This window comes from Hippocampus guttulatus, chromosome 22 (genome assembly GCF_054856545.1).
Source record: "Hippocampus guttulatus isolate MCC_2025c chromosome 22, RoL_Hgut_1.0, whole genome shotgun sequence".
Classification (NCBI taxonomy): Eukaryota; Metazoa; Chordata; class Actinopteri; order Syngnathiformes; family Syngnathidae; genus Hippocampus; species Hippocampus guttulatus.
This window is the reverse complement of record NC_141282.1, coordinates 8,539,663-8,565,764: the sequence shown is the minus strand read 5'-3', so window position 1 is coordinate 8,565,764 and position 26,102 is coordinate 8,539,663. Positions and strand designations below refer to the sequence as shown.

At 60.1% G+C, this 26,102-nt stretch overlaps 5 protein-coding genes, 1 long non-coding RNA gene and 1 other non-coding gene across 13 annotated transcripts; 1 reads left to right on the top strand and 6 right to left on the bottom strand.

Annotated features, from left to right (window-relative positions):
- Window positions 1-43: 43 nt before the first annotated feature.
- fbxo7 (F-box protein 7) lies at window positions 44-4,443 on the bottom strand. 6 transcript variants are annotated; one of them, XM_086102860.1, is made up of 10 exons: window positions 4,049-4,443; window positions 3,633-3,866; window positions 2,841-3,222; window positions 2,368-2,589; window positions 2,063-2,207; window positions 1,903-1,986; window positions 1,737-1,832; window positions 1,425-1,601; window positions 1,318-1,352; window positions 44-1,245 (listed from the first exon to the last, which is right to left on the bottom strand). In XM_086102860.1, the coding sequence occupies exons 2-10, from the start codon at window positions 3,752-3,754 to the stop codon at window positions 958-960; spliced, it is 1,551 nt and encodes a 516-aa protein (XP_085958986.1). In that variant the 5' UTR covers window positions 3,755-3,866; window positions 4,049-4,443; the 3' UTR covers window positions 44-957. The 6 variants fall into 6 exon arrangements, with proteins under 6 accessions (XP_085958986.1, XP_085958985.1, XP_085958989.1 ...); XM_086102859.1 differs by having other exon boundaries at window positions 3,633-3,755; XM_086102863.1 differs by having other exon boundaries at window positions 2,841-3,090; window positions 3,633-3,755.
- Window positions 4,444-4,626: 183 nt separating this feature from the next.
- rtcb (RNA 2',3'-cyclic phosphate and 5'-OH ligase) lies at window positions 4,627-8,575 on the top strand. Its single transcript, XM_086102865.1, has 12 exons — window positions 4,627-4,883; window positions 5,087-5,165; window positions 5,268-5,335; window positions 5,774-5,873; window positions 5,960-6,116; window positions 6,181-6,337; window positions 6,524-6,683; window positions 6,990-7,165; window positions 7,281-7,469; window positions 7,947-8,057; window positions 8,201-8,320; window positions 8,393-8,575. The coding sequence occupies exons 1-12, from the start codon at window positions 4,791-4,793 to the stop codon at window positions 8,498-8,500; spliced, it is 1,518 nt and encodes a 505-aa protein (XP_085958991.1). The 5' UTR covers window positions 4,627-4,790; the 3' UTR covers window positions 8,501-8,575.
- LOC147186502 (uncharacterized) lies at window positions 5,467-8,077 on the bottom strand. Its single transcript, XR_015099159.1, has 2 exons — window positions 7,929-8,077; window positions 5,467-6,368 (listed from the first exon to the last, which is right to left on the bottom strand). It is a non-coding gene; the product is annotated as an uncharacterized LOC147186502 (long non-coding RNA).
- Window positions 8,576-13,001: 4,426 nt separating the features above from the next.
- xpot (exportin, tRNA (nuclear export receptor for tRNAs)) lies at window positions 13,002-19,614 on the bottom strand. Of its 2 annotated transcripts, none has more exons than XM_086102851.1 (25): window positions 19,447-19,614; window positions 18,460-18,612; window positions 18,299-18,381; window positions 18,116-18,172; window positions 17,966-18,035; window positions 17,675-17,893; window positions 17,317-17,501; window positions 17,078-17,246; window positions 16,456-16,695; window positions 16,350-16,388; window positions 16,204-16,266; window positions 16,014-16,138; window positions 15,799-15,943; window positions 15,614-15,733; window positions 15,452-15,546; window positions 15,312-15,381; window positions 14,996-15,234; window positions 14,637-14,922; window positions 14,241-14,430; window positions 14,064-14,180; window positions 13,869-13,984; window positions 13,754-13,801; window positions 13,619-13,690; window positions 13,483-13,539; window positions 13,002-13,339 (listed from the first exon to the last, which is right to left on the bottom strand). In XM_086102851.1, exons 2-25 carry the CDS (start codon window positions 18,517-18,519, stop codon window positions 13,313-13,315), a joined length of 2,892 nt encoding a protein of 963 aa, XP_085958977.1. In that variant the 5' UTR covers window positions 18,520-18,612; window positions 19,447-19,614; the 3' UTR covers window positions 13,002-13,312. The 2 variants fall into 2 exon arrangements, with proteins under 2 accessions (XP_085958977.1, XP_085958978.1); XM_086102852.1 differs by having other exon boundaries at window positions 16,456-16,692.
- Window positions 19,615-20,175: 561 nt separating this feature from the next.
- rpl18a (ribosomal protein L18a) lies at window positions 20,176-22,097 on the bottom strand. The gene is made up of 5 exons (XM_086103851.1): window positions 22,032-22,097; window positions 20,945-21,124; window positions 20,709-20,838; window positions 20,525-20,634; window positions 20,176-20,311 (listed from the first exon to the last, which is right to left on the bottom strand). Exons 1-5 carry the CDS (start codon window positions 22,047-22,049, stop codon window positions 20,219-20,221), a joined length of 531 nt encoding a protein of 176 aa, XP_085959977.1. The 5' UTR covers window positions 22,050-22,097; the 3' UTR covers window positions 20,176-20,218.
- Window positions 21,180-21,312, bottom strand: LOC147186499 (small nucleolar RNA SNORA68). The gene has a single exon (XR_015099422.1). It is a non-coding gene; the product is annotated as a small nucleolar RNA SNORA68 (small nucleolar RNA).
- Window positions 22,098-24,077: 1,980 nt separating the features above from the next.
- LOC147186497 (potassium voltage-gated channel subfamily A member 1-like) lies at window positions 24,078-26,052 on the bottom strand. Its single transcript, XM_086103033.1, has one exon. The coding sequence runs from the start codon at window positions 26,050-26,052 to the stop codon at window positions 24,610-24,612; it is 1,443 nt and encodes a 480-aa protein (XP_085959159.1). The 3' UTR covers window positions 24,078-24,609.
- Between the last annotated feature and the right edge of the window lie 50 nt (window positions 26,053-26,102).

Here is a 26,102-nt window from a genome sequence, read left to right as displayed (position 1 = left end):
GTTGACATTTGAAGTCTTTGCAACAAAATGCTTGTGTGGCCTGCACCTTTCAATCATTTGCTTTAATGAAGTCACACACCAAAATATGGAATATTAAAAACAAGCACACCTCTTCGGAACAATAATTGTCAAAAGCCATCGAGAACGCCTCCGAGCAGCCCTCACATCAGCAAATCGAGGCGGGTATCAAACCTTTTGTATCAAAGTGATGGAGAAACTCGATGTGCACCTTCCCGGGGGCGGGGGGGACGGGACCTCAAAATGTTCCACCAGTTGACGAGTTTGGAATGTTTTTTTTGTTTTTTTTTTTGCACGACAAAGATGAAGATCAGAAGACGCAAGAAGGGTTTGATCCATTAAAAGCTCCAAGGATGTTGCTCGGATGCCTTTGTGTGACGCTTCCAGCCCCGCGAAGCTCCACGGCCACGTCCCGCCATCCCAATGCAGTGGCTGGATTTCCACTGAAATTGGCTTGTCGTTGCCACAAGTTTGCATCAAAGCACTACTTTTGTCAAAACGCAACACCTCTTTTCGGTTTGACAGAGTTCCTTGGCATCAAAACCATGTGATGGTGCCAAAGTCCTATTTTTATGCTTTACCTGAGCACAATAAGAGAGAAAATAAGAAAAAGAACAGAACCCCCCCCCCCCCCCAAAAAAAAAAATACAAATAAGCTGTAGTTGACAAAATTTGCGAAGCCCGACATGCGACGCTGTACCGGTTTCACCTTGAGTGCATTTCTGGTTCGTCTGGAAATGTGAAGCGAATGGCGCGTCCCCTCGTTTTTTTGCGAGTGGGTACAACTTGGCCAGATGCCGAGCGCTTGTCAAACGTGGCCAACTAGTTCCCGGCTGCTCGGGCGGCTCACCGCACCACGTCCAATCAAGAAGCAGCCCAGCATGCGGGAGGCGCGGCCATGAAAGCCATCCGCTAATGTCGGATTTCCGCCGGCCCGGGTCAGATGAAGCCTCTGCGGACGTCGCCCGGACGGGCGTTGCCCGCGGGGGGCCGCGGGTCGCTGCGCCGCCGGCGCCCACCAGGCGGCGGCGGGCCGATGGGGTCGTAGCGCGCGCCGTAGGGCAAGGCCGGCGGTCGGCCGTCATATCCTCCGCCGATGATGCCGGGGACGCGCGGCGGGGCGAAAGGAACCGGGCCAAACAGGGGCCGGTGGATGAAAGGGGGGAGCGAGCAGGGGCGCTCCACCACGCCTCGCTTCTGACGGAACTTGTAGAAACTTTTGTACAGCTGCGCGCACACACACACACATAGACGTAAGGTCGTTGTCGGCCATGTGAGCGAGCGAGCGTGAATACTGACCTCCTTCCAGTTGGTCTCTCCCTGCCATTTGTGATCTAAAGGTCAACAAAGAGATGCCATGAGCACACGTAAAGGTCACTCAAGGTCATGGGAGGTGCGCATCTTACCACTGAAGTCCCGCCGCACCAGGTGTCTCCAGAGGGCCGCGTCGGCGGCGGCGGCGTTGAGATGCCGACAGACGGCCGACAGACGCACCACCGAGATCACGTCCAGCAGCCGCAGCACCAGCAGCAGCAACTCGGGGGGGAGCGCCGAAAGGCCGAACGCCACCGGGAGACGCAGCGCTGGATGGGCCGCAACACACGCCGGTCAAACTCACGACAACTCGTCGCGCCAACGACGCTCGCGAAGCCTGCTAAGGTGCGGGCGGCCGGCGGGCGAGAGCGAGCGGCGGCCGTGTTACGCGACGCGCGTCTTACCTTCCCGCGTGGCGGCGATCAGCGGGTAGACCAGCTGGTCCTTGTACACTCGCGACAGTCGACTCAGACCGGTGAAGGCGGACGCCGCGCTCGCTCCTGGAAGAAATCGGCAGTGAGCGAGGACCGGCGCCGCGCTGCGCCTACGCCACGCACGGAGCACTCGCACCTGGCCACGCCTCAGTCACGTAGACGCCGGGGTCCAGGCAGACTTTGGCCGCCATGCTGGCGCTGTCGGCCACCTGCAGGATGGCTGCGAGCAACGCCGTGAAGACCGTGAGGCCGAGGCAATGTCTTCATGGGCGGGAAGATGAAGGAGGGTCACTCACCTTGGATGACGAGCACGGGGTTCATGGGCACCGCCACCACCGTGACCGCGCCCCTTTCACACAGCGTGTGCGTGTACTGAAGTCTGTAGGCGCCGCCGGACGAACGCCATCCGGACGGCATCTCCGCGGGCTTCGCTTCGCCACCCTGAAGGAAAACTGACCCTTGAGAAATACGACGGCAAATGGGAACCATCCGACTGACGCGCCAACAATTAAAAGACCTCTGCGCCGCAACGCGGCAAGTTCGCACGGCGAGGTTAAAAAAAACAAACAAACAAACGGGACCGACGTCGGAGGTTCCTGACCTGGGGCGTGAATCCGGTCTCCAGCATGAGCAGGTGAGCGGCCACCATGACGGCGTCGGCGGGAGAGCTGACCCGGGCGGCGCGGTAGAGCAGCTCCAGCGAGTGCGGCGCCTGGCCTTCGCCCGCCTCGCCACACAGCATGGGCTCCCAGCAGAGGACGGCCGGCGTCCCCTGGTCACGGGCCTGTCCGGCGGCGTCGGCGGGAGCGGCCGCGCTACGGGGCTGCAAAATCAAGATAAATTGACACCCATGCGGAACCAATGACGACGGCCATCTTTTCCAGTGCGATTTGGGCGTGCTGCCGTGGAGGACGACAAAAAGTGGACCTGTCATCGATTGGTCGGGGGGCTGAAATTCAAAGGACTGGGACAATTTCAAGTCCGACAAGGTGTCAAAACAAGTAAGTGACGGTCAATCGTTGTTATGCGATGATGGCTGCCCCTCCCAAGTGCTCTAGATCCACATCATCTCACCTGGCCGGAGGTCATTGCGGCGGCGGCGGTTTGGGCGCTGGGCGCGGCGAGCGGTCGGACGGTCGCCGCAGGGGATGCGCCCCTGGCGTCGGGCGGGGATCGCGAGGCGGGCGCGGGCCCGGCGCGGGCCCGGGAGACGGCGCCCCCGGGGAAAGCGTCGTCGGTGTCGGCGGCGGTTTGGGCAGCGGTCGCGGGCCCAGCGGGGGACCGGGCGGCGCCGCCGGGGGAAGGCGGGTCGCCGTCGTCGTTGCTGTGGGCGGCGCCGGCGGGAAGCAGGACACGGATCAGATCTCCCGGGACGACGCCGCACGACGACAACTTCTGACCCGTGTCAGCGAGGAGCTCGGTGCCGTTGAGAGAAAGGCCGAAGTTCGCGTCTGGACTGAGGTCAACAAAATATCACATTTGAATCCTGTTAAATAACCACACGTGCAATCATGGCCAGGTGTCTCTCTGCGAAGCCGTCTCATGCGAACGCATCCGATTCCGCGGCGCCGTGACGTCATCTGACGTTTCCTCGCGGCCTTTTGAGTCACATGGCGTGAGTCGGTGACGTCACGCCGCGTGTGTCCCTCGTCGGGTGGCCACGTGACACATCACAACTACTCTGCGCGCGTCCGTCTCGAGCTTCGGGCGATAACAACAACCGAATGATTTGCTCTCGTAACGAGCGTCGCCCTCGCGCCTCACTCAAGCAGGCGGGCAGGCCTCGACAGCCAATGTTGAGCGCAGCAACTCTTACCGCACACGTCAGAGCATATTTTTGGACGGAATGATATACCGCAGACTGACCCGAGTCCGTGGACGGGCAGCAGGACGTCACGGATGTGCTCCATAAGCTCCTTCAAAGTAGACTCGGGACCCACCGCGTCCACTTTGCTGGTTCGCTTGCAGATGCGAATTCGCAACTTCATCCTGTTGACACGCCGCAGGCAACAACGACAAATTACGCTCTCTCAGTTGACTGCATCGAGCCATCTTATCTGCTTTTGCCGAGTCATTGATTAGCATCAAGCCAAACAAAACCTGAGACAAACGACACAAATGACGAAGCGAGTGAGCTGGCGTGGTGTAATACATGAATATTGGCATGCTAGATGAACACGCGTGCAATCCTATCAAACTAGCGAAGCTGAAGAAATGTCGTTTTCTGTGTGGCGTGCAGAAAAAAAGGCTCACGGCCCGCAGCAAAGCGAAGCTAGACTAACCTTGGCCAGGCTAGGCTAACGAGCGATCTGTGGACTTGCTAAACAACGGACGTGAAAAGTAACTCAAAAAATGTTCAACCTGGCTGGCCAATTGGGGAGAAATGTTTGGTTGGCGTCTCTTCTTCCGCCATCGAACGACGCGATCAGCACGACAACATCCGCTTTTCAAAATCAAACTTAATGTCACACGTTCGATGCAGTCTAACTGTTGCGTGACAAACGAAAAGGACAACTTGGCACAAAAATTCCCTTCCATCGTGTGCACGTCCCTATTAATCGAAAACTAAAACCCTTTAGACAGCGACGATGGCCGAAGGGCAGCCAGAGTTATGGCGGACACAAGTGTACTTTTTACGACGTATGATTGTCGTCTGCCATGTTCCATCTTGCTCGATTTTGTGCTTTTGTTTTGAAAGACAGTCGCCATCTTGTTGGACTACATCTAAGGCAAGAAGGCTGGCCAAGATTCGTTGATGACGTCGCCAAGCGCAAACGAATAAACGCAGCACCGTTGTGTATGTGTTTTCCGTCGCGGTGCTCAACGCGTCGTATGTTTAGCGACTTGTAAGTGGCAAGGTGTGAAAAACCGACGGAAAACGTTGATTGACGAAATCGACGAGCGCTTGAAATACTTGCGGGTTGCCGTCGCACGCCGTCTGCCGCCACCTAGTGCAACAGACACACGCGAGCCGACGCGCGATTGAAACTCACTCGTTTGGACGTGAGAACCAAAAGCGTCAGGATGAGTCGAAATTACAACGACGAGTTGCAGTATTTGGACAAGATTGACACCAACTGCTGGAGAATAAAAAAGGGCTTTGTTCCCAACATGAAGGTACATCTTCTCCACGCTCCGATCGTGAACGTGGCGAGTTAGCAAGCTAGTTGTGTAGCCGCATTTGGCGTGTTTTGATTGCGGTCGACTGACGCTCGCAAGCATACACGCCGTGACGTGCTCATCGCCGGAGTGCAAAATGGCAGATCCGCGGAGCGCATTGCAATTCGACGGTGACACCCGCGCGCGCGTGCGTCTTCTAGGTGGAAGGACTATTCTACGTCAACGAGCCCCTGGAAAAATTGATGTTTGAGGAGCTGCGGAATGCGTCCCGAGGAGGAGGTGAAGGCGCGCTCCTCTTCTGCGAACGTCCGGCCGCGCGTGCGCGTCGCCTATTTGCACCTTTGTGACTTTGCCGATCATGGCCCCGTTTCCATCGGGCAGGCGTGGGCGGCTTCCTTCCAGCCATGAAACAGATCGGAAACGTGGCGGCGCTGCCCGGCATCGTCCACGTACGTATCAGCAATTGACAAGTTGACCTGGGGGGGGAAGAAACCAAACCGAAGAAACAACCCCCCAACCCTATTAAAGAAAACAAACAAAACAGCTCGAGGAGAAAGGAAAGAGGACAAAAAGTGTCAAATTTGTAACACATTCCATTTTATGGAGACATTATTTTTCATAAACAGCGTTTCATGAAAACAGATGGAATTGGTGACAACATTCAACAAGAACATTTTGGGCACAATTGTCGTATGGGGGGTGGGGGGGGGGAAGTGGGAGAGGGAATGAAAAGACGAATGGTCACGTGAAAAGGGTTTTCTTTAGGTCTTCCCCCCCCCCGGAGACAAAAGTGTCCTTTTGTAAGAAAAGCAACAACTGTCAAGAGTCCAATTTGCCTCGGTGAAGGGGATTCTCGGGCGGGGTGACGTGGTGCCTTTTGTCCGCAGAGGTCCATCGGCCTCCCGGACGTCCACTCGGGCTACGGCTTTGCCATCGGGAACATGGCGGCCTTCGACATGAACGACCCGGACGCGGTGGTGTCTCCGGGTGAGCGACGGCGCGCCCGCCGCGGCGAGTTTTTCTTTTGCATTTGGGCCGCGACTAAAGGAGGGCGGGCGGGGCGGGCGCGGCAGGCGGCGTGGGCTTCGACATCAACTGCGGCGTGCGCCTGCTGAGAACCAACCTGGACGAGCGAGACGTGCAGCCCGTCAAGGAGCAGCTGGCGCAGTCGCTCTTTGACCACATCCCCGTGGGTGTCGGCTCCAAGGGCGTCATCCCCATGGGGGCCAAGTAAGCGTCGGGGGCGGGCTCGCCGAGCGCGGGGGGGGCGCTGAGCCGTGCCGGTGCCCGACAGGGACCTGGAGGAGGCGCTGGAGATGGGCGTGGACTGGTCGCTGCGCGAGGGCTACGCTTGGGCCGAGGACAAGGAGCACTGCGAGGAGTACGGCAGGATGCTGCAGGCCGACCCCAACAAGGTCTCGTCCAAGGCCAAGAAGCGGGGCCTCCCCCAGGTGGGCCCCCGCAAACAGAGGGGAAAGGGCACTAAAGTCATGGAAGACAAAAGCAAAGAAAAAAAATCCATCAATCCAATACATATGTTGAGAATGCCACAGAAATTTGGTCCAAAAAGAAAGCACGGAGGCGAGTGTTGGTTTGACCCGCCCCCTCACCCTGTGCCCCCCGTCCCCCCCCCGCAGCTGGGAACGCTGGGAGCGGGAAACCACTACGCGGAGATCCAAGTGGTGGAGCAGATCTACGACGACTACGCGGCCAAGAAGATGGGCGTAGACCGCAAGGGGCAGGTGTGCGTCATGATCCACAGCGGCAGCAGAGGCCTCGGCCATCAGGTCGCCACAGGTAGTAGCTCGACCGCGGGGAAGCCGTGCGCTTGGCACAAAATCCCATCCCGGTTCAACCTTTTCAGAAAGGGGGGGGGGGGGGGGGCTTTTTCAAAGCAAATGATTGCGAGACTCCTTTGCACAAATCCAATGGCAACTTTTCCTCCCGCCGAGCCTCGTTCTTAGAAAAGGCCAGAATGTTTCTTGAACAACCGCAACCTTTGTCCCAAATCAAGCGTCAAAGTAGGATGGGGGGGGAAAAAAGCCCAAAGTCTGACTGGACTGGGCATACGTTGCGCCCTGAGCTTTTGCGCTGGCTCGGCAGACGCGCTGGTGGCCATGGAGAAGGCCATGAAGCGCGACAAGATCGTCGTCAACGACCGGCAGCTGGCGTGCGCCCGCATCGCCTCGCGGGAGGGACAGGACTACCTGAAGGGAATGGCCGCCGCCGGCAACTACGCCTGGGTCAATCGCTCGTCCATGACCTTCCTCACTCGGCAGGTAAAGAGACAAAAACAAAGGCCCAAACGGCAAAGGGGGCCTTTGCCGACTTGGCTCGGCGAAAAGAGTCTTTGTCCGCTCGCTTGTCATTTTGGACTTGGCGCGTGTCTCCGAGGCGTTCTCCAAAGTGTTCCAGAGCACGCCGGACGACCTGGACATGCACCTCATCTACGACGTGTCGCACAACATCGCCAAGGTGGAGGAGCACATGGTGGACGGGCGCCAGCGCACCCTGCTGGTGCACCGCAAGGGCTCCACGCGCGCCTTCCCCCCCCACCACCCGCTCATCCCCGTCGACTACCAGGTCAGACCACGGCCGGCGTCATCGTTCTCGAAACGCCCGCCCTTTGCCCGGCGGGGGAGGGGGCGGCCGTCAGACGCAAACAAAACGACAAAGCTAAAACTCAACGCCACGTCAAAGTCTCGTTTCCACAGTCAAATATGACGCTCCAGTTTGGAAATTACGAATTTGTGATTACAACGTTGTCCCCTCCCAAAATAGGAATTTCTTTAGAGGGCTGGGGGGCAATTCTTGTAACTTTACATCGACAACTTGGCGTGTCAGACGAGGCATTGGAAAAAATGCTCCTGTGACAACGACAAGCTTGGATTTGAATTTGATCGCGACACATTCGTTCAGTCATGATACAAGTTGTTTTTTTTTTTTTTAAATTGTGGAAAATTTGGATTCTGTACCACACGGTGGCGATGGGATTCCGACGTGGCTCTCCCGAGTCCCCCCCCCCCTCCCCCCTCAACTGACCTGCTTGTGTGCGTCCAGCTGACGGGCCAGCCGGTCCTGATCGGGGGCACCATGGGCACGTGCAGCTACGTCCTCACCGGCACCGAGCGAGGCATGACCAACACCTTCGGAACCACCTGTCACGGAGCGGTACGCGCCTCGGGTCGCGCGCGAGGTCAATCCGAAACCAATCGCAAAGAAAAAAGCGATGGCTTGCAAGCGCGCGTCGGCCGGCGCGGAAGGTTGACGAGCGCGGTCGTAAGCGCGGTTGTACTTGCCTGGCGTGCGCGCAGGGTCGAGCTCTGTCCCGGGCCAAATCCCGCCGCAATCTGGACTTCCAGGACGTTCTGGACCAGCTGGCCGACAAAGGCATCGCCATCCGAGTGGCGTCCCCCAAGCTGGTGATGGAAGAGGTGGGCAAGCAGCTTTTTTTTTTTTTTGCTTCTCTGCTTGCGTCTCACCGCCCGGCTTTTGTCCGCCCGCAGGCTCCCGAGTCGTACAAAAACGTGACGGACGTGGTGGACACGTGCCACGAGGCCGGCATCAGCAGGAAGGCCATCAAGCTGAGACCCATCGCCGTCATCAAAGGATAGATGACCCACCTGCAAATTCGGTGCTCTGCAAACACAAAAATGACAGGCTGTCAATAAAAATGTTTTCAAAAGAAACGGAGGAGCAGCAAAGTTAATGAAACACGAAAAGAACGTCAGCCGCAAAGGCCCCGCGCACTCGCTCACCGCCGCGCGACCAACCTACTGACGGCTCGACTATGCACTCAACTCACCGATTGACTACCCCGAACCAATCACTTGACGAATCAGCTCACCCCGACTGTGCCCAACAATCGGTTGACCATCCCACCAACAAAGCGTAGCCATCGACCAGTCTGCGGACGCAGCAGGCCATCGCCAGGTCGAGCAAGCGGTGACATGACGCGCGTACAATCCATTTGACTCCCCTCGAGCGCTTGAGGAGGCGAGCTGCAGGTGAAGGGTGGCACGGGGCTAGCCCCCCCCCCCCACAGCAAAGCTGACCGTCCACTCGGTGAGCGAGCCGCCATCACCGGGCGGACGGGTCAACGGCAAGAGTCCGGTTGCCGAAAGTCCGGCGACGTCACGGCCGCGTGCGCCGACGTCACTAAGGCGCCGACGCGGCCCCGCGTGCGCGCGTCACAGAGGCAAAGGCGGCGCCGCGGCTCTCGGCCGCCCGCCGGCTTCATTCGCTCCTTCGCTTTGGGTGGCGGCGAAGGAAGGCGGAAGTCATGCAGAACGGCGCGTATCGGGTCCACGCGGACGCGGTCCTCCCGCTCCTGCGCGCGCACCTGGCGCGCGTGGCGGAGCCCCAGTGGGTCCTGCTGGCGAACGGAACCGCCGACTCGGCCACGCAGGTCCTGCTGGCCGACATGTGCGCGCGCGCCACGCACAGGCTGTGCGTGAGCGCCGCCGCGCTGCTGGCGGCGGCGGAGCCGACGCGAGGGGGGGCGGCGGCGACCGCCTCCGCCCTGTCGGTGGTCGGCGGCCTGGCCTCCGCGCTGGCCGCGGCGCTGGACGTTGCGAGCAAGCCGAGCGTCAGCGGCCGCAAGCTGGACGTCGTGCTGCAGGAGGAGGTGCGCGCGCGCGTCAAAGCCGCTCTGGCGGCGCGCGCGGCCCCGCCCCTCTACGTGCCGACCACCTTCACCGAGACGGAAGTGCTGGCCAAAATGGTCGTGCTGACGGGCGGAGTCCTCAAGGTCCACCTGAGCACGCGCGACGGCCCAAAACAAGTGGCCCGAAGCAGGGAGGCGCGCGCGCCGGAACTCCAAGAGACCGCCGAGGCCGTCGGGCTCATCCTCCGCAAGTGGAGCGATCCCGAGCAGGACGTGAAGAAAACGGCAGCGGAGATCGCGGCCATCGTCGTCAAAGACCTACGCCGCCTCGGCTCCGCCGATTCGCCGTCCGCTCCTCACTTCGACCTGGCCCTCATCAAGGACCCCCTGACTGCATTTTTCCGGCGCCGCCCCGATCCCGACCGCGGCGCGGGGTCCTCGCGCCGGCGCGCTTTTCTCAACTTTTGTCGAAGAAAGTTCGAGGAGCTCACGTCCGAGCTGGAGCAGGTGCGATACCGGGGCACGCTCGTGTGCCGAGACCGAGACCCCCCGACGGCGCTCGGGTCCCCGCTCACCTTCCGAAGCGCCCGCTCTCGACTCCAGGACATCTTCGAGAGGGCGGCGGCGGCGGCGGGCGGCGGCGGCGACGCGGACAGGCTGAGGTCGGAGGCCGAGGCGTTCTCCGTTGAGCTGGTGGACAAAATGTATCGCTACGTCATCGGCAAACGGATTCCGGTCCGGTCGCCGGAGGTGCGGAGGCGCCTTTCGGAACCGCTCGTCTTGGAAACGGACCGGAAGGAAACGGACAATCTCCAAGTCCTGACCGTGATTCTGGAAGATTCTGCCAAGAGGTTTGTGGAGCAGCTGGTTCTCTGGCTCAAGCTGGAACCCGGGACGCGACGGAACCGTGCCGACGAGCTGTGCGGCTGCTTGAACGACATCCGGTCGCTGGTCGCCGCGGGCGCGGCCCCGCAAAGCACTCCGCTGCGCCCGCAAGACACTTTGGCGTTTGAGAGTCCAGCCCCAGACGGCGTCGGTGACTCCCGCCCCTTGAAAACGGTCTCCCCCGGGAGCGGAATGCTGGAAAAAAGCACACGGGTTCATTTGCAAGAGGACAAAGATGGCCCAGGGCCAGAGAATGCGTTCTCCGATGACATTGGTGACTCCCGCCCCTTGGAAAAGGTCTCTCCCGGAAGCAAAAAGCCAGAAAACAAACCCGAGCTTCTTTCACAAGAGCGCCCGGATGCGCGCGCACCAGAGACCCGTCTCCCGATTGCCCTCGGTGACTCCCGCGGGGTCTCCGCTGGGAGCGGGGGTCTTGAAAACAAAGCGGGGCTCTGTCGGCAGGAGGACGCGGATGCCCGCGAGCCCGTCGATCTGGCCCCGGGTGGCCTCGCTGACTCCGCCCCCTTAGAAGAGAACTCCACCGGAACCACGAGTCCAGAAAACCAGCCGGAGGTCCTCGACGTTCCCGGGCCCGAGAACCCGATCCTGGTCGTCGATGGCGACTCTCGCGCGTTGGGAAATGCAAGCGCACATCCCGAAATCAAGCCAGAGATCTGTTTGCAGGAGACCGCGGCCAACCGCGGGTCCAAAAACTCATCCCCGGAGACCACCGGTGACCGCCGCTCCTCGGAAAAGGGATCCGCTGGAACAAGGAGTCCCGAAAACCAGACAGAAGTGTGTCGGCGGGAGGATACCAACCCCCCCGGCTCCGAAAACTTGGCCGTGGGCACCGAGGGGGACCGCGACCGCCCGGAAAGTCCAGAAAGCGAGCCGGAGGTCAATTTGCAGCAAGACGGAAAGGCGCCGCCCCGGTCCGGAAGCCCGGCCTCCTCAAACGGCGTCGGTGACCCGAGCCCCTCGGAAAAGTTCAAGTGCCCAGAAAACGAAGCAGAGGTCCGTTTACAGGAGGCCACGGAGGAACCCGGCTCCAAAAGCCCGCTCTCAGACGGCGGGAGCGACTCCCGTCCCTCGGTCAGAGCCGCCAGTCCGGAAAACAAAGCAGAGTTGCGTTTGCGGGAGGACGCGACCCCCCCCAGGTCCGAACGCCCGGCCACAAACGCCACGGGTGACTCCGACCCCTTGGAGAAGGTCCCCGCCGGAACCGCCATCCCAGAGTCCGCGCCGGAGATCCTCTTTCCGGAGCACGCGGTCACCGCCGTGTCCGAGGGTCCGTCCCCAGGCACCGGCGGTGACTCCGGGACAACGAGTCCGGAAACCAAGCGGGACTCCGAGATCCAGGAGCCCGACGGCGCATCTCCCCTCGCTCCCTCTTCCGCGGGCTCCGGCACCACCGCGCGCTCCCCGCAGCCCAAAGCCGATTCTCGCCCCGAAACGAAGACGGAGGGCCGCCGGCTTGCCCGGTCGAGAACCCCGCGCCGGGGGGACCCGGATGACCCCCATCTGGCTGACTCCTGCCCGTCGCCGCCCCAGCTACTTTGCCTGCAGGAGGCAGAGAACACCGGCGGCGGCGAGAGTCCGGACTACTTTGGAGACGTCGAAGGCACGGACGCGATGGCCGCCGCCCACCCGGCCCCCGAAGTCTCGGCGTCGCCGTCGCGTCCCTTGTGCTCGGTCCAGGAAGAGCTCCTGACTCTGGTGGATGTGGTCATGGTCCAGCTGTTCGCGGGCCTGCCCAAGAACGTGGGCCGGCTGATACGGTCCCAGGACACGGTGGCCGCCGTCCACCGCGTGTCCACGAGGATGACGGAGGACGCGCTCCCGTCGCCCCGGACCAAGTTGGGACCCTGCAAGCTGAACCGGATGGTGAAGGAGGTCATCCGGGACCTGAAGCGGGAGTTCGGATCTTCCCAGAGGCTGGCCGACGTCTTCTTGTTTGACCCGGACGCCTTCGACGACCTCGTCCTCAAGCTGCTCGCGTCCAGGCTGGACGGCCGGCCGGACGACGGCCGGCCGGGAGCTTCGGCCGTCGGCGCTTTCTGGCGAGCTTTCTGCGTGCGCTCAGACAACAGAGGTGAATAAATGGCGGGCCTCCCGCGCAACGGCGGCTTCAGAACCATTCCAGTCCAAAGTATCGCGCTGCCGTTATGAAACGCCCGAAGAAAAACCTTGGCGGCACGACAACGACGACGACGACGACGACGACAACCCAACAAAACGGCGCTGTTGTTTCGCGTAAGAGAAGAAATTAAAAAGGCACCTTGTTCACGTCCGATCGGCGTCACGATTGCTTTTTTGGACGCGACGCGGAGCCGTCGCGGACGAGCGGCGCCGCGGGTCCCCGAAATCCACACCGGCCTTTCAAATCTCGGAGAAACGCCGAGGCCGCTCGCCACGGTCGATGCGAAGCTTTTGCTTTCCATTCGAAAGAGACTCGGCGCAAAGTGCGCAGGCCGAATCCTCCTCAGCCGTTGGCAGAACAACATTTCCCCTTGCTTCCTCCGTTCAAGTTCCGGGAGAGTCGAATACTTCAAGTCGACTTTTGCTTTCCTTCTTGTTCTCGCCAAAGCTTGTGGCAAAATACAAATAAAAAAGGCGAAACGGAGTCAACGTTTGAGTGCCTTTGTATTTCATTTTTCACTATTCCCGCAAACAGAAAGGAGCCGACGGCTAAGAGGCAAAACGACAAAAAACAAGTCAAAAGAAAATCCAAGCGGTCACTCTTCTCTCATGTACAGCTGCTCGTTTGTCCTCGATGGCGACCCGTCGCAAAGAAGGCTCCCCGCCGCCTTTGCACAATCGGCACTTTTAAATTAAAACACGTCAGCCCTTCTGAGGAAAAGTCTGCGCGCGGCTCCCGCAAAAGTTCATGGGGCGGGGCCTCATCCGGCGCCGGCTTCCTGTGCCCTTTGACCCGCTACAGCCTGGCTCGCTGGAAGAACACCTGCACACACGGGCAGAGACGGCGGCGCCTTGGTCTTCATCGCGCGGTAGGAGGGAGAGGCGGCTCGGTTGCGAACGAAATGGATGCGACGAGAAGAACGGAGAGAGGGGAAAAAGTTGTAAGATGTAAAAAGTGCATCTGACCTTCAAGTAGGTCTTGAGGACTTTGGGATCGGGCTGCTGCAGGACGTGACAAAGCTCCTGGCAAAGACACCAGAGGGGAAACGCGTCAAAAGTCCAGTCGGGCGCGTTGCGACCGAGGGGCGGGGGGCTTCCTGACCTGCGCCACGTCCGGGCACAAGTGAAGCGACGGAAGGTAGTCTCGCCGCAGGAACTCCAACAGCTCCGGACCCTGACGCGCGCACAAGGTCAAAACGGCGTCCCGGCCGAGCGGCGAACTAAACGGCGGCGCTACCTGCTGCGCATAGATGGTCTTGAGCGTCGCGGCCACCTCGGACAACGTCTGAAAGGTCACACCAACAATCAGGACTTGCGCTTAAACACACGGGAGCGCGCGCGAGTGCACGCACCAGCGCGGTCTGAGCGTCGGAGAGGTCAAAGGTCGGCTTGAGAGGAGCCAGGAAGCAGGCGGGAACGATGTGTTTGTACGTGAAGTCGCTGAAGCCCGTCATGCCCGCCTTGCCCCCTGAAAGCAGAGCGCACGCGTCGGGGGGGGGGGGGGGGGCCCACGTTGTGCGCACGCGCGGGGCGCATGGCGGCCTCACCCCAAAGCTCGACGAGCCTGCCGAGCACGGCGAAGCAGGTTTTCTGCGCGACGGGGTCGGGGAAATCGACGGCTCCCTGGATGACGGTGAAGACCACCCGCTCCACGTTCTCCGGCCCTGAGGAGCGCGGCGAGTCAGGCTCGGGCGAGGATGAGGCGGGGGTGTGCGTTTCCTCACCCTGGCCGGCCAGGACCTCGCTCAGGCCGCTGCCGGCGAGCGTGTGGACCAAGGAGAAGTAGCTCCTGCGCAGCATCTGCCTCTCCAAGGCGGCCGCCTGGTCGTTGGCGTCGGCGGGGCGCGCCAGCACCTCGAAGATGGCCAGCGCCAGCGGCATGAACACCTGCTGGAGCAAGGGGGACACCTGCCGCTGCCGTGGCGGCGGCGGCGGACACGCCTTCAGCGCCCGGCCGGCCACGTTCCCGCGGGGCCGCCGCTTTTCGCCGAGCGCCCGGAAGCGGAAGGGGCGAGCCAAAGGCAACCGGATCAAAAGCCAAAACCGCGGCGCGAGCGAGGACGCCTGCCGGCGTTGAAGCGCCCCGCCCGCCAGACACCGGGGAAGCCGGCGTTCCCTACCTTGAACTTGGTGGCGATCTGGCTGATGAGCGGGATGAACTCCTGCAGGTCTTTGGCCTCGCAGTCCTTCAGCATGTGCTCGGAGGCGGCGGGGATGAAGGGCAGCACCTCCTCCTCCATGCAGATGATCATGCGGTGCAGGAAGGAGCGCACGCAGCCGCGCAGCGCCCCCCGCCGCACGGGGCAGCTCAGCGCCGGCAGGAAGGCGCGCAGGCAGTCCCGGTAGACTTCGGCGCAGCCGCACTGCTTCACCGTCTGCTTGTTGCTGAAGGCCTTGCTGGTGCGGCTGTCGGAAGAGCGCCCCCGTCAGGAGGCCGAGAGAGCCGAGGGCGAAAGGCGCCCGAGCCGCGCTTCCCGACCTGACGAAGCCGACGGCGTGGCCGAGGCAGTCGGCCAGCGCCGCCCGCGTCTCCTCGTCCGTCTCCAGAGGAAGTTGGTCCAGCAGCGGGCGGAAGGCGTCCATGAGCGGCGCCAGCAGGGCCCGCATCAGCGCCCGCTTCGTCTCCGGCGGACTCTCGCCGCTCACGATCAGCACGCCCGCCGCCTCGAACATGAACAGCTGGTCGTCGCTGGTCAGCGGCGCCGGGAAGGCCTTGTCCTGCGGAGCGCCGCGCGCGGGAGACGGCCGGAGGCCGGGTGAGCGACCGGGCGAGCGACCGGGCGGCGCTTACGTACGGGAGGAGCCAGCTCCAGGAGGTCCTGGATCCGGGTCAGGATGTCCTCGACGAACGCCGTCATGTGCTTGCTGAAACGCGCGGCAAAACAGAAGCTCAGCAAGCGCGCCCGCCGTCCCGGCGTATTCCGAGCCGACTCACTGGAGGCTTTTGACGAAACGCGAGAAGAGGTAAGCCACCCGACTGCGGACTTTGGGGCTGTCGTGCCTCAGCCCTCGCCGGTCCAGAAAAGCCATCTGGCGCACCACACCGCACGTTTGGATCCGTCGCTTCACAAACGCGGCCGGCGGCTTTCGGCCGTACCAAAACGTTGGGAATGTGCAGCGGCTCCACGACGAAGAACTTGTCGTAGCGGACGACCGTCTCAAAGAACTCCAGGGACACCGAGGCGTGCCGGTAGTCGCTCACGCCGCACGACACCAACTGGGACGGCAAGCGACACATCAGCACCCGAGGAGGCCACGCGGCCGCGGGCGGCGCGTGCTGACCGTGGTCATCATGTCCTGCAGCGCTCCGCTCTTGACGGCGTCTCCCGAGAAGTGCGCCCCGTGCGAGGCGGGCAGAGCTTCTCCCAGCATGTACAGCAGCCAGATGGCCACCTCCACCTCCATGAAAGATGCGCTCCGCCACTTGCTGGTACACGCACGCACAATCCGACCGCGTCAGCGCGGCGCCGAGATGCGGCTCGGGCTCGGCGGCTCACCGCATGGTGTCGGCGAAGACTCGGCGGACGGACTCCAGGACCAGCTCGGGGGAGACCTGCGCCAGCCGATCCAGGAGCATCTTCAGCTGCTTCCTGTACTCCACAAACATGGCCTCGTCCTCGCCCTGCCGCGCACGTCGCCGTCAGCGTCCGCGGCGGGAAAACGGCCCTCGCCCCGGCGGCGACGCACCTCGTTGTCGAAGTTGTACTCGTCGTCGTACGTCAACTTCTTGACGACAGCCAGCATGATCGCCTGCTCGTGTGGGGGGGGGGGGGACGACGCAATTTGACAGAGGTCCGTAGCGCGCTCATACCCGCGCTCGCGCGCGCACCGACCTCCATGTTGCTCTTCTGGCCATCGCTGAGCTCAGGCAGCTGTCAATCAGAGAGGAGCAAGATGAGGAGGAAGCGGCGGCGCGGCGACGGCGCGGCAAACGCCGACCTGTTTGAGCACGTGCAGGTACTCGTAGCAGAAGGCCACCACGTTGGCCGAGATGTCGTCGTCGGGATGCACCAGCAGGCGCAGCGCCAGCGCCACCTTGGCCTCCAGGGCGCGCAGCGCGGCGCCGGCGTCGTCGGCGCCGCCCGCCTTGGCCAGCTTGGTCCAGCTCAGGACCAGACTCTGGCCCATCCCGTTGACCAGACGAGAGAACTTGGCCAAGAAGTCCACGTCCTCCTCCTCCTCAAACAAGGCAAAAAACATTTGCGACGTGACGGCGAGGCATTTTGCGCGTCTGTCCCGGCTTTTCGGCAGCGTCATCGTGCGATGGGCAAAAAGGTCCCGTTTCTCAATCAAGGGACCGGTCTGGCAACCGACGACGCACGGTCAAATCCGTCGCTCCGCATGAAAAGCGTCGACAACTGACCAATTGCGCGACGGTCAAAAGAAGACGACAAAAAAGTGAACGCAATGCGCGCCAATTTTGATCTTACGACATCGTTGCCCAAGGAATCGCCATTGAGGTCATGTCCCGAGGATCAACGGTCTCGCTTTTCAACGTCGCGGTCGCAAGATGGAGGAGGGCTTGCTCGCTCTCTGGGGCCAGTTGGCGGGCGGGGCCGACCTGCTCGACGTAGAAGAAGCCGGCCGACTGCAGGACCTGGGCGAGCGACTCCACCAGCTTGGTTTTCTCCACGGGGTCCATGCCCTTGTTGACCATCTCCAGCAGGCAGTCGCAGGCCTCCTCGCGCAGCTCCTCCACGGCCATGTGGCTGAGCAGAAGGTCCACGAACCTGCGGCCGCACGTCGGCGCCACGTCAAGAGCGGCGGCGGCCGACGCCGGCGAGCGAGCGAGCGACCCACCGTTGGTTGGCGATGAGGCCCAGGTCGATCCAGGACACGTAGGCGCCGACCACCTCCAGGCACTGGCAGGTGAGCTCGGGGTGGCTCCGCTGGTACGCGTGCAGGATCTGGAACCAGGACTCCACCAGGCTGGGGACGCACTGCTCCCGCATGGCGTCCTTGATCAAGGTGTTCCGGCGCGCCACCTGGACACAGCCGCGCGCTCCCCGCATCAGCCGCCGCCGGGCGAGGCGAACCGAGCGCGCCTCCCGTAAAAGGGCGCGGCGGAAGACGCGCGCCCCAGTCGCTCGCGGGGACAACGAAATTGACGGCGCGAAACCGGCACTCGACGCCGACACCTTCCCGTTTTGGAAGCTACCTCGGGCGCGTGCAGGGTGTCCCTGTCGACGACCTCGCCGTCGATGGCCATGAGCGTGCGCAAGTAGATGTCGACGCCGCGGGGGTCCAGGCCAACCAGCGTCAGCATGTCGAAGAAGAAGTCGGGCCACAGCGCCGGGTACTCGGCCACAAAGGTCAGCGCCAGCACCTGCGCCGCTTTGTTGCGCACAAAGATTTTCTCGGGCTGCGCGCTCAGCACCTGCGACCGCGAGAGCGCCGAGGTGAGCGGACGCCGCCGACGGGGTCTCGCGGGGACGCCGCGACAACTGACCTGAAACTGCAGCCACTTCATCAGCGTCTCTCGGATGAGCTGCCGCTGGCCGCCGCTCAGCCCGCCGTGTCTGCGATCGCAGCGTCAGTCTGCCGTCGCTTGTCGTGAACACTGACACCCCCGATCGACCCCCCCCCCTCCCCTCCTCACCTGAACTTCACCTGATGCTCCATAACTTGGAAGCAGAAGAACTTAATGTGGTCGTCGCTGCAAACAAGATGGCACGCCGTCAACAAGGGAGCGATGCTCAATGCGAGACGTACACAGAAATGACTGACACGGAGCCCGCGCGCGCACACACACAAAACCGTAACCCCCCCCCTCAACCTCTACCTGTAGAGTCCTTTCGCGAGGGCCTGCGCGCACACCTCCCAGGCGTCGCGCGACTCCTTGAGCTGCTCGAAGTACGCCATGGCCTGACGGACACGCACAGCACAAAGTCAATTTTCATACGAGGCACTCACATTCATTCCGAGTGAGTGCGCGTGGCTGACCCTCTGGCGGTAGGGGGGGTCGGCGCCGGGGTCGAGTCCCAGCAGGGCCTGCTCGTCCATGGCGGCGGCACACCGGCGGTCGGGTTAGCTTGCGTGTCGGCGGGCGGGCGCTGCGCTGGTCTGCTGTGGCCGCCTCGCTTCGCCTCCTCTCATCTGGACGAGACACAAAAACACGACGGCGTCACATTGGCCGGCTGAGCGTCCTCACGCCTTTGCGTGTTCCGATATCAATGTTGTTTTGTACGTTTTGCAATCGGCGCAGCCGAGTTGGTTTTCACATCAAATCCAATTGAAAAAAATGCGATCCTTTTTAGGGGGACTTACCTTTCATTTGCTGGAATGCCATTGTTAGCACATCGCCTTTATTATATCGAAGACATCGCTTTGTGTTCAATAATTAGGCCTTATATCGATAAAAAGTAAAACGTCTCCCTACACGGAGGAGTTTCAACCAAGTAAAGTGTTTGAGTTTGTATTATTTCAAACTTTGACGCCGATATGGGCTCCACATATCGGTTATCGTCATCTTTACCCATGAATAATTCACATCGATCCTGGGGGGGACCCCATAATGAAGGCTCTGCGTGTACACTCACAATGTGATTTTGGCAAGCAGTGAGTCCACAGATGAGTGGCTTACGCGTTTCATTTGACACACCGGTTTGAATACAAAAGAAGAAGAACAAGATTGCGTTTTTGAGCAGCTCCTTTATTCCCCGCTCGGTTGACTGCAAGGCGGGCACGGAATGGTGGGGATTACTCAAATGAGCTAGCATTAGCCGGCTAGCCCAAATACGATGCCCCCACGCCACCACGCGGTCCCCCACCGGGAGTGACATTTGGCAGCCTCCCGGGAAGCCCGACACCGTCTCCCGGTGCATGAACGATCGCCGTTATTTCTCAGTTGCTTTTGTCTCGAGAGCTTTCCTCCCCGGCTCAACGACCGCAGGGCTCCCGACGTCCCCGTCCGGCGGCGACGAAGCTGACCTTATTGCATGGGGCCGTCGTCCGTGCGGCGACAACCGACAAAGTCTTCGAACGTCGCCGAGTGCGCTCCGCTTTGCAGTGTGGCGCCGTCCCGTCTTTTCTCGTGCGGCGCGTGCGTGTCTGCCGCTTCGCTTCCGGCTCACCGACCCGGAAGACCTTTTCTTCTTCGTTTAACATTTGGAGCTCACGGCCGCCCTCTACCGCCCCGTGCTATCATATGAATAATACGGAGGATTTCAACGCCCTCACGAGAGGAAAAAAAAAAAAAAAGATATCTAATTTTTTTTGTAAAGGTACAATTCAACCGATGAATTGCATTGATCTTTAAATTATAAATCAGTTAAAAAATATTGAGAATAAAGTATTATTCTTCAAACATGCAATGTTTGACACCGTGCCTCCTGCAAAGAAAGCACAAGTAGCCAAAGTGACTCAAAGGCACGTCTGTGGTCATCGGCGATTCCAGCGTCTGTTGGGGCCCCAAGAGGACAATGAGTGGGAGGCCCCCATCTAACAAATGATTGTCGTCGTTTCAATACATCAATCAAAATTTGAGAACAGCAGACCCATCGCCAGAGCTGTTTTTCGGGGGGCCCAATTACAATGACCACCTTTGCGCTGTGAATGTGTGTGACAGAGAAAGTAGATGTTGATCTAACTGTGGAAGCGTGGTGAAAAAGATTCTATGGAGATGTAAGAAGAAAAAGATGACGACAGAACACTAAAAGCTTCCAACCAAAACAACAATTTATTTGGATTTCCCCCATGGCCTTTAGAAGAAGGTGTTTGGTCTCTTGGTGGTGAAGCGGGGTTTGTGCTGGCGGCGCAGGACCCGATGGGGCAGCGGGAACTTGATCTTGGAGTCCTGCGGGACCAAAGCCACATCGCCTCAGTCAACAACAACCAAACAACAAGCGCCAACGGGCATTTGCGTGTCGCCAGGTTCGCAACCCCCAGCTCAGAGTCTGGGAGAGGAATCTGGAATCTCATCTGGCGGCGTTGCGGCAAAGTGGAGCGGCCCCACGCGAGGGAGGGCCGCCGCCGCCGCGCCGCCAACGCAAAGTGGGCAGAAACTCACGTGGAACTGCTTGATGGCAGGCCTGCGACACTTGTTGGCGGCGATCACCTGGACCTTCATGATCTGAATGGAGTGGGCGCGGGCGCGGTGCCGGGCGCCCATGTCGCGGTCTGCCGGGGGGGGGGGGGGGGGGCAAATTAGGAAGGCGGCAAAAAGCCGGGACGGGGGTCGGGTCACCACTCACAGCACTGGGTGACGGCTCCGGAGGTGGTGAGGTCCCGGTATTCGCGGTACATGTTGTGCGTGCCGCTGCGCGAGTCGTAACGCAGCCAGATGCCAAAGTTCTTCACCTTCAGGGGCGTCTTCTCGTGGACCTGCACTCGCACGGCATCGCATTCAAAGGTTGACGAGGAGATGAAAGCTTCCCTCGCGCCATCTCAAATTCAAGGGGCAGCATTTTGGGGAACGGGCAATACGCACCAGTCCGCAGTAGACGGTCTCGCCGGACGCCTTCTTCATCTTCCTGAGTTGGGACACAAAGTACCAGAAGCGGGACTTGGCCACCACGTGGTTGGGGGCGAAGATGCGCATCCGGTACAGGGGCGGGGTCGGGTTCTTGGGTGACGGCAGCAGACGCCCGATCACCTTGTACTCTCGCAGCTGCCACCCAAAAACACATCACGGTCAAGCCTCGGCAGGCGAGGGCGCGCGGCTCGCGTGTGAGGCCTTGGTTTCACTTTCAAAGGTACAAAAGCAACCGAGAAAGGCGACAAGGCAAGTGTTGCTGTGCGCAAGCCACGCTCGGTCACACCACTGTCGCGCGTGTGACCTTTGGGTTTGGCTGCAAACTTCTCCAAAGGTGCCGACCCACACATTGTCTGACAATCTTCTGCATGGAGAAAAATGTATGGTTGGTGGGCGCATTGGTTTTTCTTTGGGCGGCAGGAAGCTCAAACCGTGCCAATGGGTCAACAGATGAATCTGGGGATTGACCTATGCCAGTGACGTGTCCCGACAAGCAAATCAATCCAACAACAATGTACCACGGTCACGCTTGACATGCCTCGCTACTATTTTTGGGGGGGGGGGGGGGGTAGCATGTAAATAAACAAATATCAAAATGCCATGGGGGAATTTGTGCCTGAAAATCATTTTGCAAAGTGTCAGGAATTCAGAGCTCATTCGCAGCTCGCGGGGTGAACGCTCGTTCGCGGTTACCGCGATCGGCTTCGGTCGCATTCGGTTCACTCGGCGCTGCGTTCACAGCCCAAAACCGGCACGGGTCGAATGACCGTTTTGAAGCGACGGGAGGAAAGCCAAGGAGCGATTTCCCATCGGGGCAGTCCGCGAGCAGCGCGACCGCGACGTCGCCCACATGGTGCCGCCGACCGACGCCATGTTGTGAGCCATAGCTACCGCGTGAACAAGACGAAAACGGTCCACTCGCGACCACATTTGCGGTCACTCGAGCGGACCAACGTGACGCGCGTTTACTAAGACGTCGACATCGACGCGCGGAAGGTGCGCGCGCCACGCCGGCGAGAAGAAAAGAGACATTTTTACGTACAGTGCCGGACGCCTTCATGGTGTCTCGCTCACAGCCGCAGGAAAAGAGGAAGTGACGTGTTTCACGGCGCTGGTCTACACTGCGGAGGGAGGAGGGACTTCCGCTCCCACGACGCCGATAAAACGTCAATCAAAAACACGTGACGTCTCGGGACAGCTCGCTTGCGAGCGAGCGGACATTGTGTTCAATATTCACTGTCTTATTTATCAAGTAATAGGCGTAGACATACATTACCAGGGCGAGCATAGAGTGAAAACATAGATTTGTTTTATTTTCAAAATTATCTTCAGTTGATTTTTTAAACTCCTGTGTGCGCTCCTGTGCCAATTAAAATAGGCAGCGAGCTCGCTGTCCACTATTTCAATTGTTTTTCATTGCGGTGGATGAGCACTTTAGATTTCTTCAATCGATCACACGCAAAAAAAAGTGAAGCTTTGATGAATACCGATTCAGTGGTTTCCAAAAAATAATTTCCGTGATTTAAAAAGAAGAAAAAAATAGTCCATAAAGTTGGCCCCCTTTCCTTTCATTTTTGCATTGCCGTAAACAACGCAAGTTATTGTCTAAACGAACTGTGGTGACTGGCTGTTATTCGCCTCGTGCAAAATGTCAATAAAATATTTGAATGAAATCCAGACAGTGCTACCGAGGAGAGGTTAAAACCATTTCAAGGCGGCTCAAGAGAAAGAGCGGTTGCTCGATTCCAACTTGACAGAGGGACCGAGCCGAGGTTTGAATCGCGAGCCAGAGGCAGGCTGCGCTCGCTCAAACGTCCACGCGAGGGCAGCATTCACTCGACGGACATTTGTTCAGTGGACGCCCTGAGACTGACTGAAAATCGTCGACGACGAAGAAAATAGCGAGCGTGGAGAATGGCCGCGAACTGCGTGGTGCGCTTGTTGCCATGGTTACTGCCACTCGCGCTCAGGGGACGTCCCCGAAATCCTTTTTCGCTTTCGGGTTGGAAGTGAGAGACGAAGACGTGCGCGACTGTCGCAGAATGAGGGTCTCGCAACGGCTACGCGTCCTCGCCGAGCTCGACCCGTCCGTCTCTCTCGTTGAGTGCTCGCGCTCACAAAACAATGGCGGGACGTGTCCGTTTGCCCGAGCGGCTGACGCTCGCCGCGACCTCTTGGGCACGCGTGTGCCGGAGGAGGTCCCCGAATAAAATTTCATCCGGGAAAACGAGGCTTTCCTCATTTAGGTCGACTTTGGTGGAGACAACTCCAGAGTGAGGCCGTTCCCACCTTGGAGTGCGCTTGACATGCGGGCCACACTTTCGGGGAGATTCCAAAGGATGATTTGCGTCAAGGGCAAAGGCCGTATGACGAGGACGCTTGTCACGATGGCTTTGCTTCAGCCGAAGAAACGAGTCGACGTGACGTGAAGAAGTTCAGCCGGCACGAATTGACGTCGACACGACGTGACTCAAAGCGACAATGACTGACATTTTCATTGGAGTCGGGCTTCATTTCTCCCCCCTCGCCCCCTCGGCGCCGCTAACGTTCCTCGCGGAGATCACGGTGCCTTCTGGCTGGCCGCTTGGCGCGCTCGGCTATTTCGGGCCTGTGCTCCTCCTTGTCTTTGACTTGGCAGCCCGGAGCACAAACGGGAAGGAAGAAGAAGACGAGTGGCTCATCCACAAGTTGATCGCAAGCGTCGTTTGAACGCCACGACAATTTACATGGAGGAAGGAAAGACCAGCGTCAGCCTTGAGTCGCGGGAGGGCGAACGGCGATGTCCACGGAGAGCAAAACTATTTGGAGTCTTTGGGGATGCGGTCTCTGACCCGCCGGCGACCGGAGTCGTGGAGGCGCATCCATCCAAAGACGTCACGCAACAAGGCGACGCCTCGTCGTCACAGCAAAGGCACTTGGGGCGAGATCCGGGGTCAAGGCGCTGGACCGAGTGTGCCGTTAAAGACGAGGGAGCGCCTCCTCCCAAATGCCAGCAACGAGTCCCCCCCCCCCCCCCCTTTAGGCGAGGTTCCGATCATTTCCGCAGAAAGTCTCCACGACCATCTAAAATAAAAGACAAAACTGCAGCTTCCATTTTTCACTTGTATTCTTCATTCCATTTGATGAACGTGTTTTCATTGATATCAAATAAGCGGCTGACGGCCTTCATGTCAATGCCAAAAATAGAAAGACAAGATTTTGAGATGCGCCTTTGACATCCACGTCTGAAACGGTTCGCTCGTGAATCGCCCCACTGTCGTGATTTTGCGGTCATTCCCGCCCTCAAAGAATTGGGTGGTGAGTTATGGAAGAGAAACCAGTCAAACACAAATATTGCGCAATTTTCCATTTGATCAAATCGGCAAATCCTTCACGTTGACACAACCTACAAATAAATGTTGATCTATTTTTTCGGGATGTGTTGGCTTTTTTTTTTTTTTTTTTATTCCTCTCAATGGACCGATGCAAAATAAAGTACAAAACTCTGCGTTGACAATTTTGAATGGACTTTTTTGCTCAACAGTCGGGGATGCCAGTCTCGTCTGACTTATTTTCTTTTTGAGATGGACAAAAGTTTGCCCAGCGCCTTTTTGGGGAAGCGGCGGGGCGGGGCGAGAGTCTCACACGTCGGTCAGCATCTTGGCGCCGGCGTGGACGCAGTTGGCGGTCCGCAGGCTGGCCTCGCGCAAGTTGTCGATGCTGTTGTCGGGGACGTCGGCGTAGTCGGAGGACTCGCTGAGCAGCGAGGAGGCGTCGTCCCGCTCGGCCGCCAAGTTGCGCCGGCTGAACTGCAGCAGCTGCGCTTGCTCCTCGCCGTCGGTCTCGCGGTGGTAGAAGTAGTTGAAGTTGGAGACGATGACGGGCACGGGCAGCGCGATGGTCAGCACGCCGGCGATGGCGCACAGCGAGCCCACGATCTTGCCGCCGATGGTGACCGGGTACATGTCGCCGTAGCCCACCGTGGTCATGGAGACCACCGCCCACCAGAAGGCGTCGGGGATGCTGGTGAAGTAGGACTCCTTCTCCTCGGCCTCGGCGAAGTAGACGGCGCTGGAGAAGAGGATGACGCCGATGAAGAGGAAGAAGATGAGCAGGCCCAGCTCGCGCATGCTGGCCTTGAGCGTCTGGCCCAGGATCTGCAGGCCCTTGGAGTGGCGCGACAGCTTGAAGATGCGGAAGACGCGCACCAGCCGGATGACGCGCAGGATGGCCAGCGACGTGGCCTGTTCGCCGCCGCCGCCCTTGTCGTCCGAGTCGTCGGCCAGCTCGGTGCCCAGCGTGATGAAGTAGGGGATGATGGCCACCACGTCGATGGAGTTCATCATGTTGCGGAAGAAGGCCGTCTTGCTGGGGCAGGCGAAGAAGCGCACCAGGAGCTCGAAGGAGAACCAGATGATGCACAGGGTCTCCACCATGAAGAAAGGGTCGGCGAGGATGTCGCCGCGGCGGGGCGCCGTGCCGTTGGTGGCCGCCGCCATCGCCGCCCGCCGCCGCTCGCCGGCGTCCTCCTTCAGCTCGGGCAGCGTCTCCAGGCAGAAGATGACGATGGAGATGAGGATGACCATGACGGACACGATGGCGATGCCCCGCGCCGGGCCCGAGCTCTCCGGGTGCTCGAAGAGCAGCCAGATCTGCCGCTGGAATTCCTTGTCGGGCAGGGGCCGCTCCTCCTCGCGGATGAAGCCCTCGTCCTCGCGAAACTTCTCCATGGCCTCGGCGCCCAGCTGGTAAAATTTGATCTCCTCGGAGAACATGTCCAGCGGAACGTTGACGGGCCGCCGCAGCCGGCCGCCCGACTGGTAGTAGTAGAGGATGGCGTCGAAGCTGGGCCGGTTGCGGTCGAAGAAGTACTCGTTGCGCAGCGGGTCGAAGTAGCGCATCCTCTTCTTGGGGTTCCCCAGCAGCGTGTCCGGGAAGTGCGCCAAGGTCTTGAGCCGCGTCTCGAAGCGGAGCCCCGACACGTTGATGACCACGCGTTCGCAGCACTCGTCGCGCCCGTCCTCCTGCGGGTGGCCGGGCGAGGTGGCGCTCTCGTCCGCGTTGTCGGCCGACGCCACCGTCATCCTGGCGGGAGGGGGGCGGGAAACCGGGCCGCAGGGGGGCGGCGCGCCGC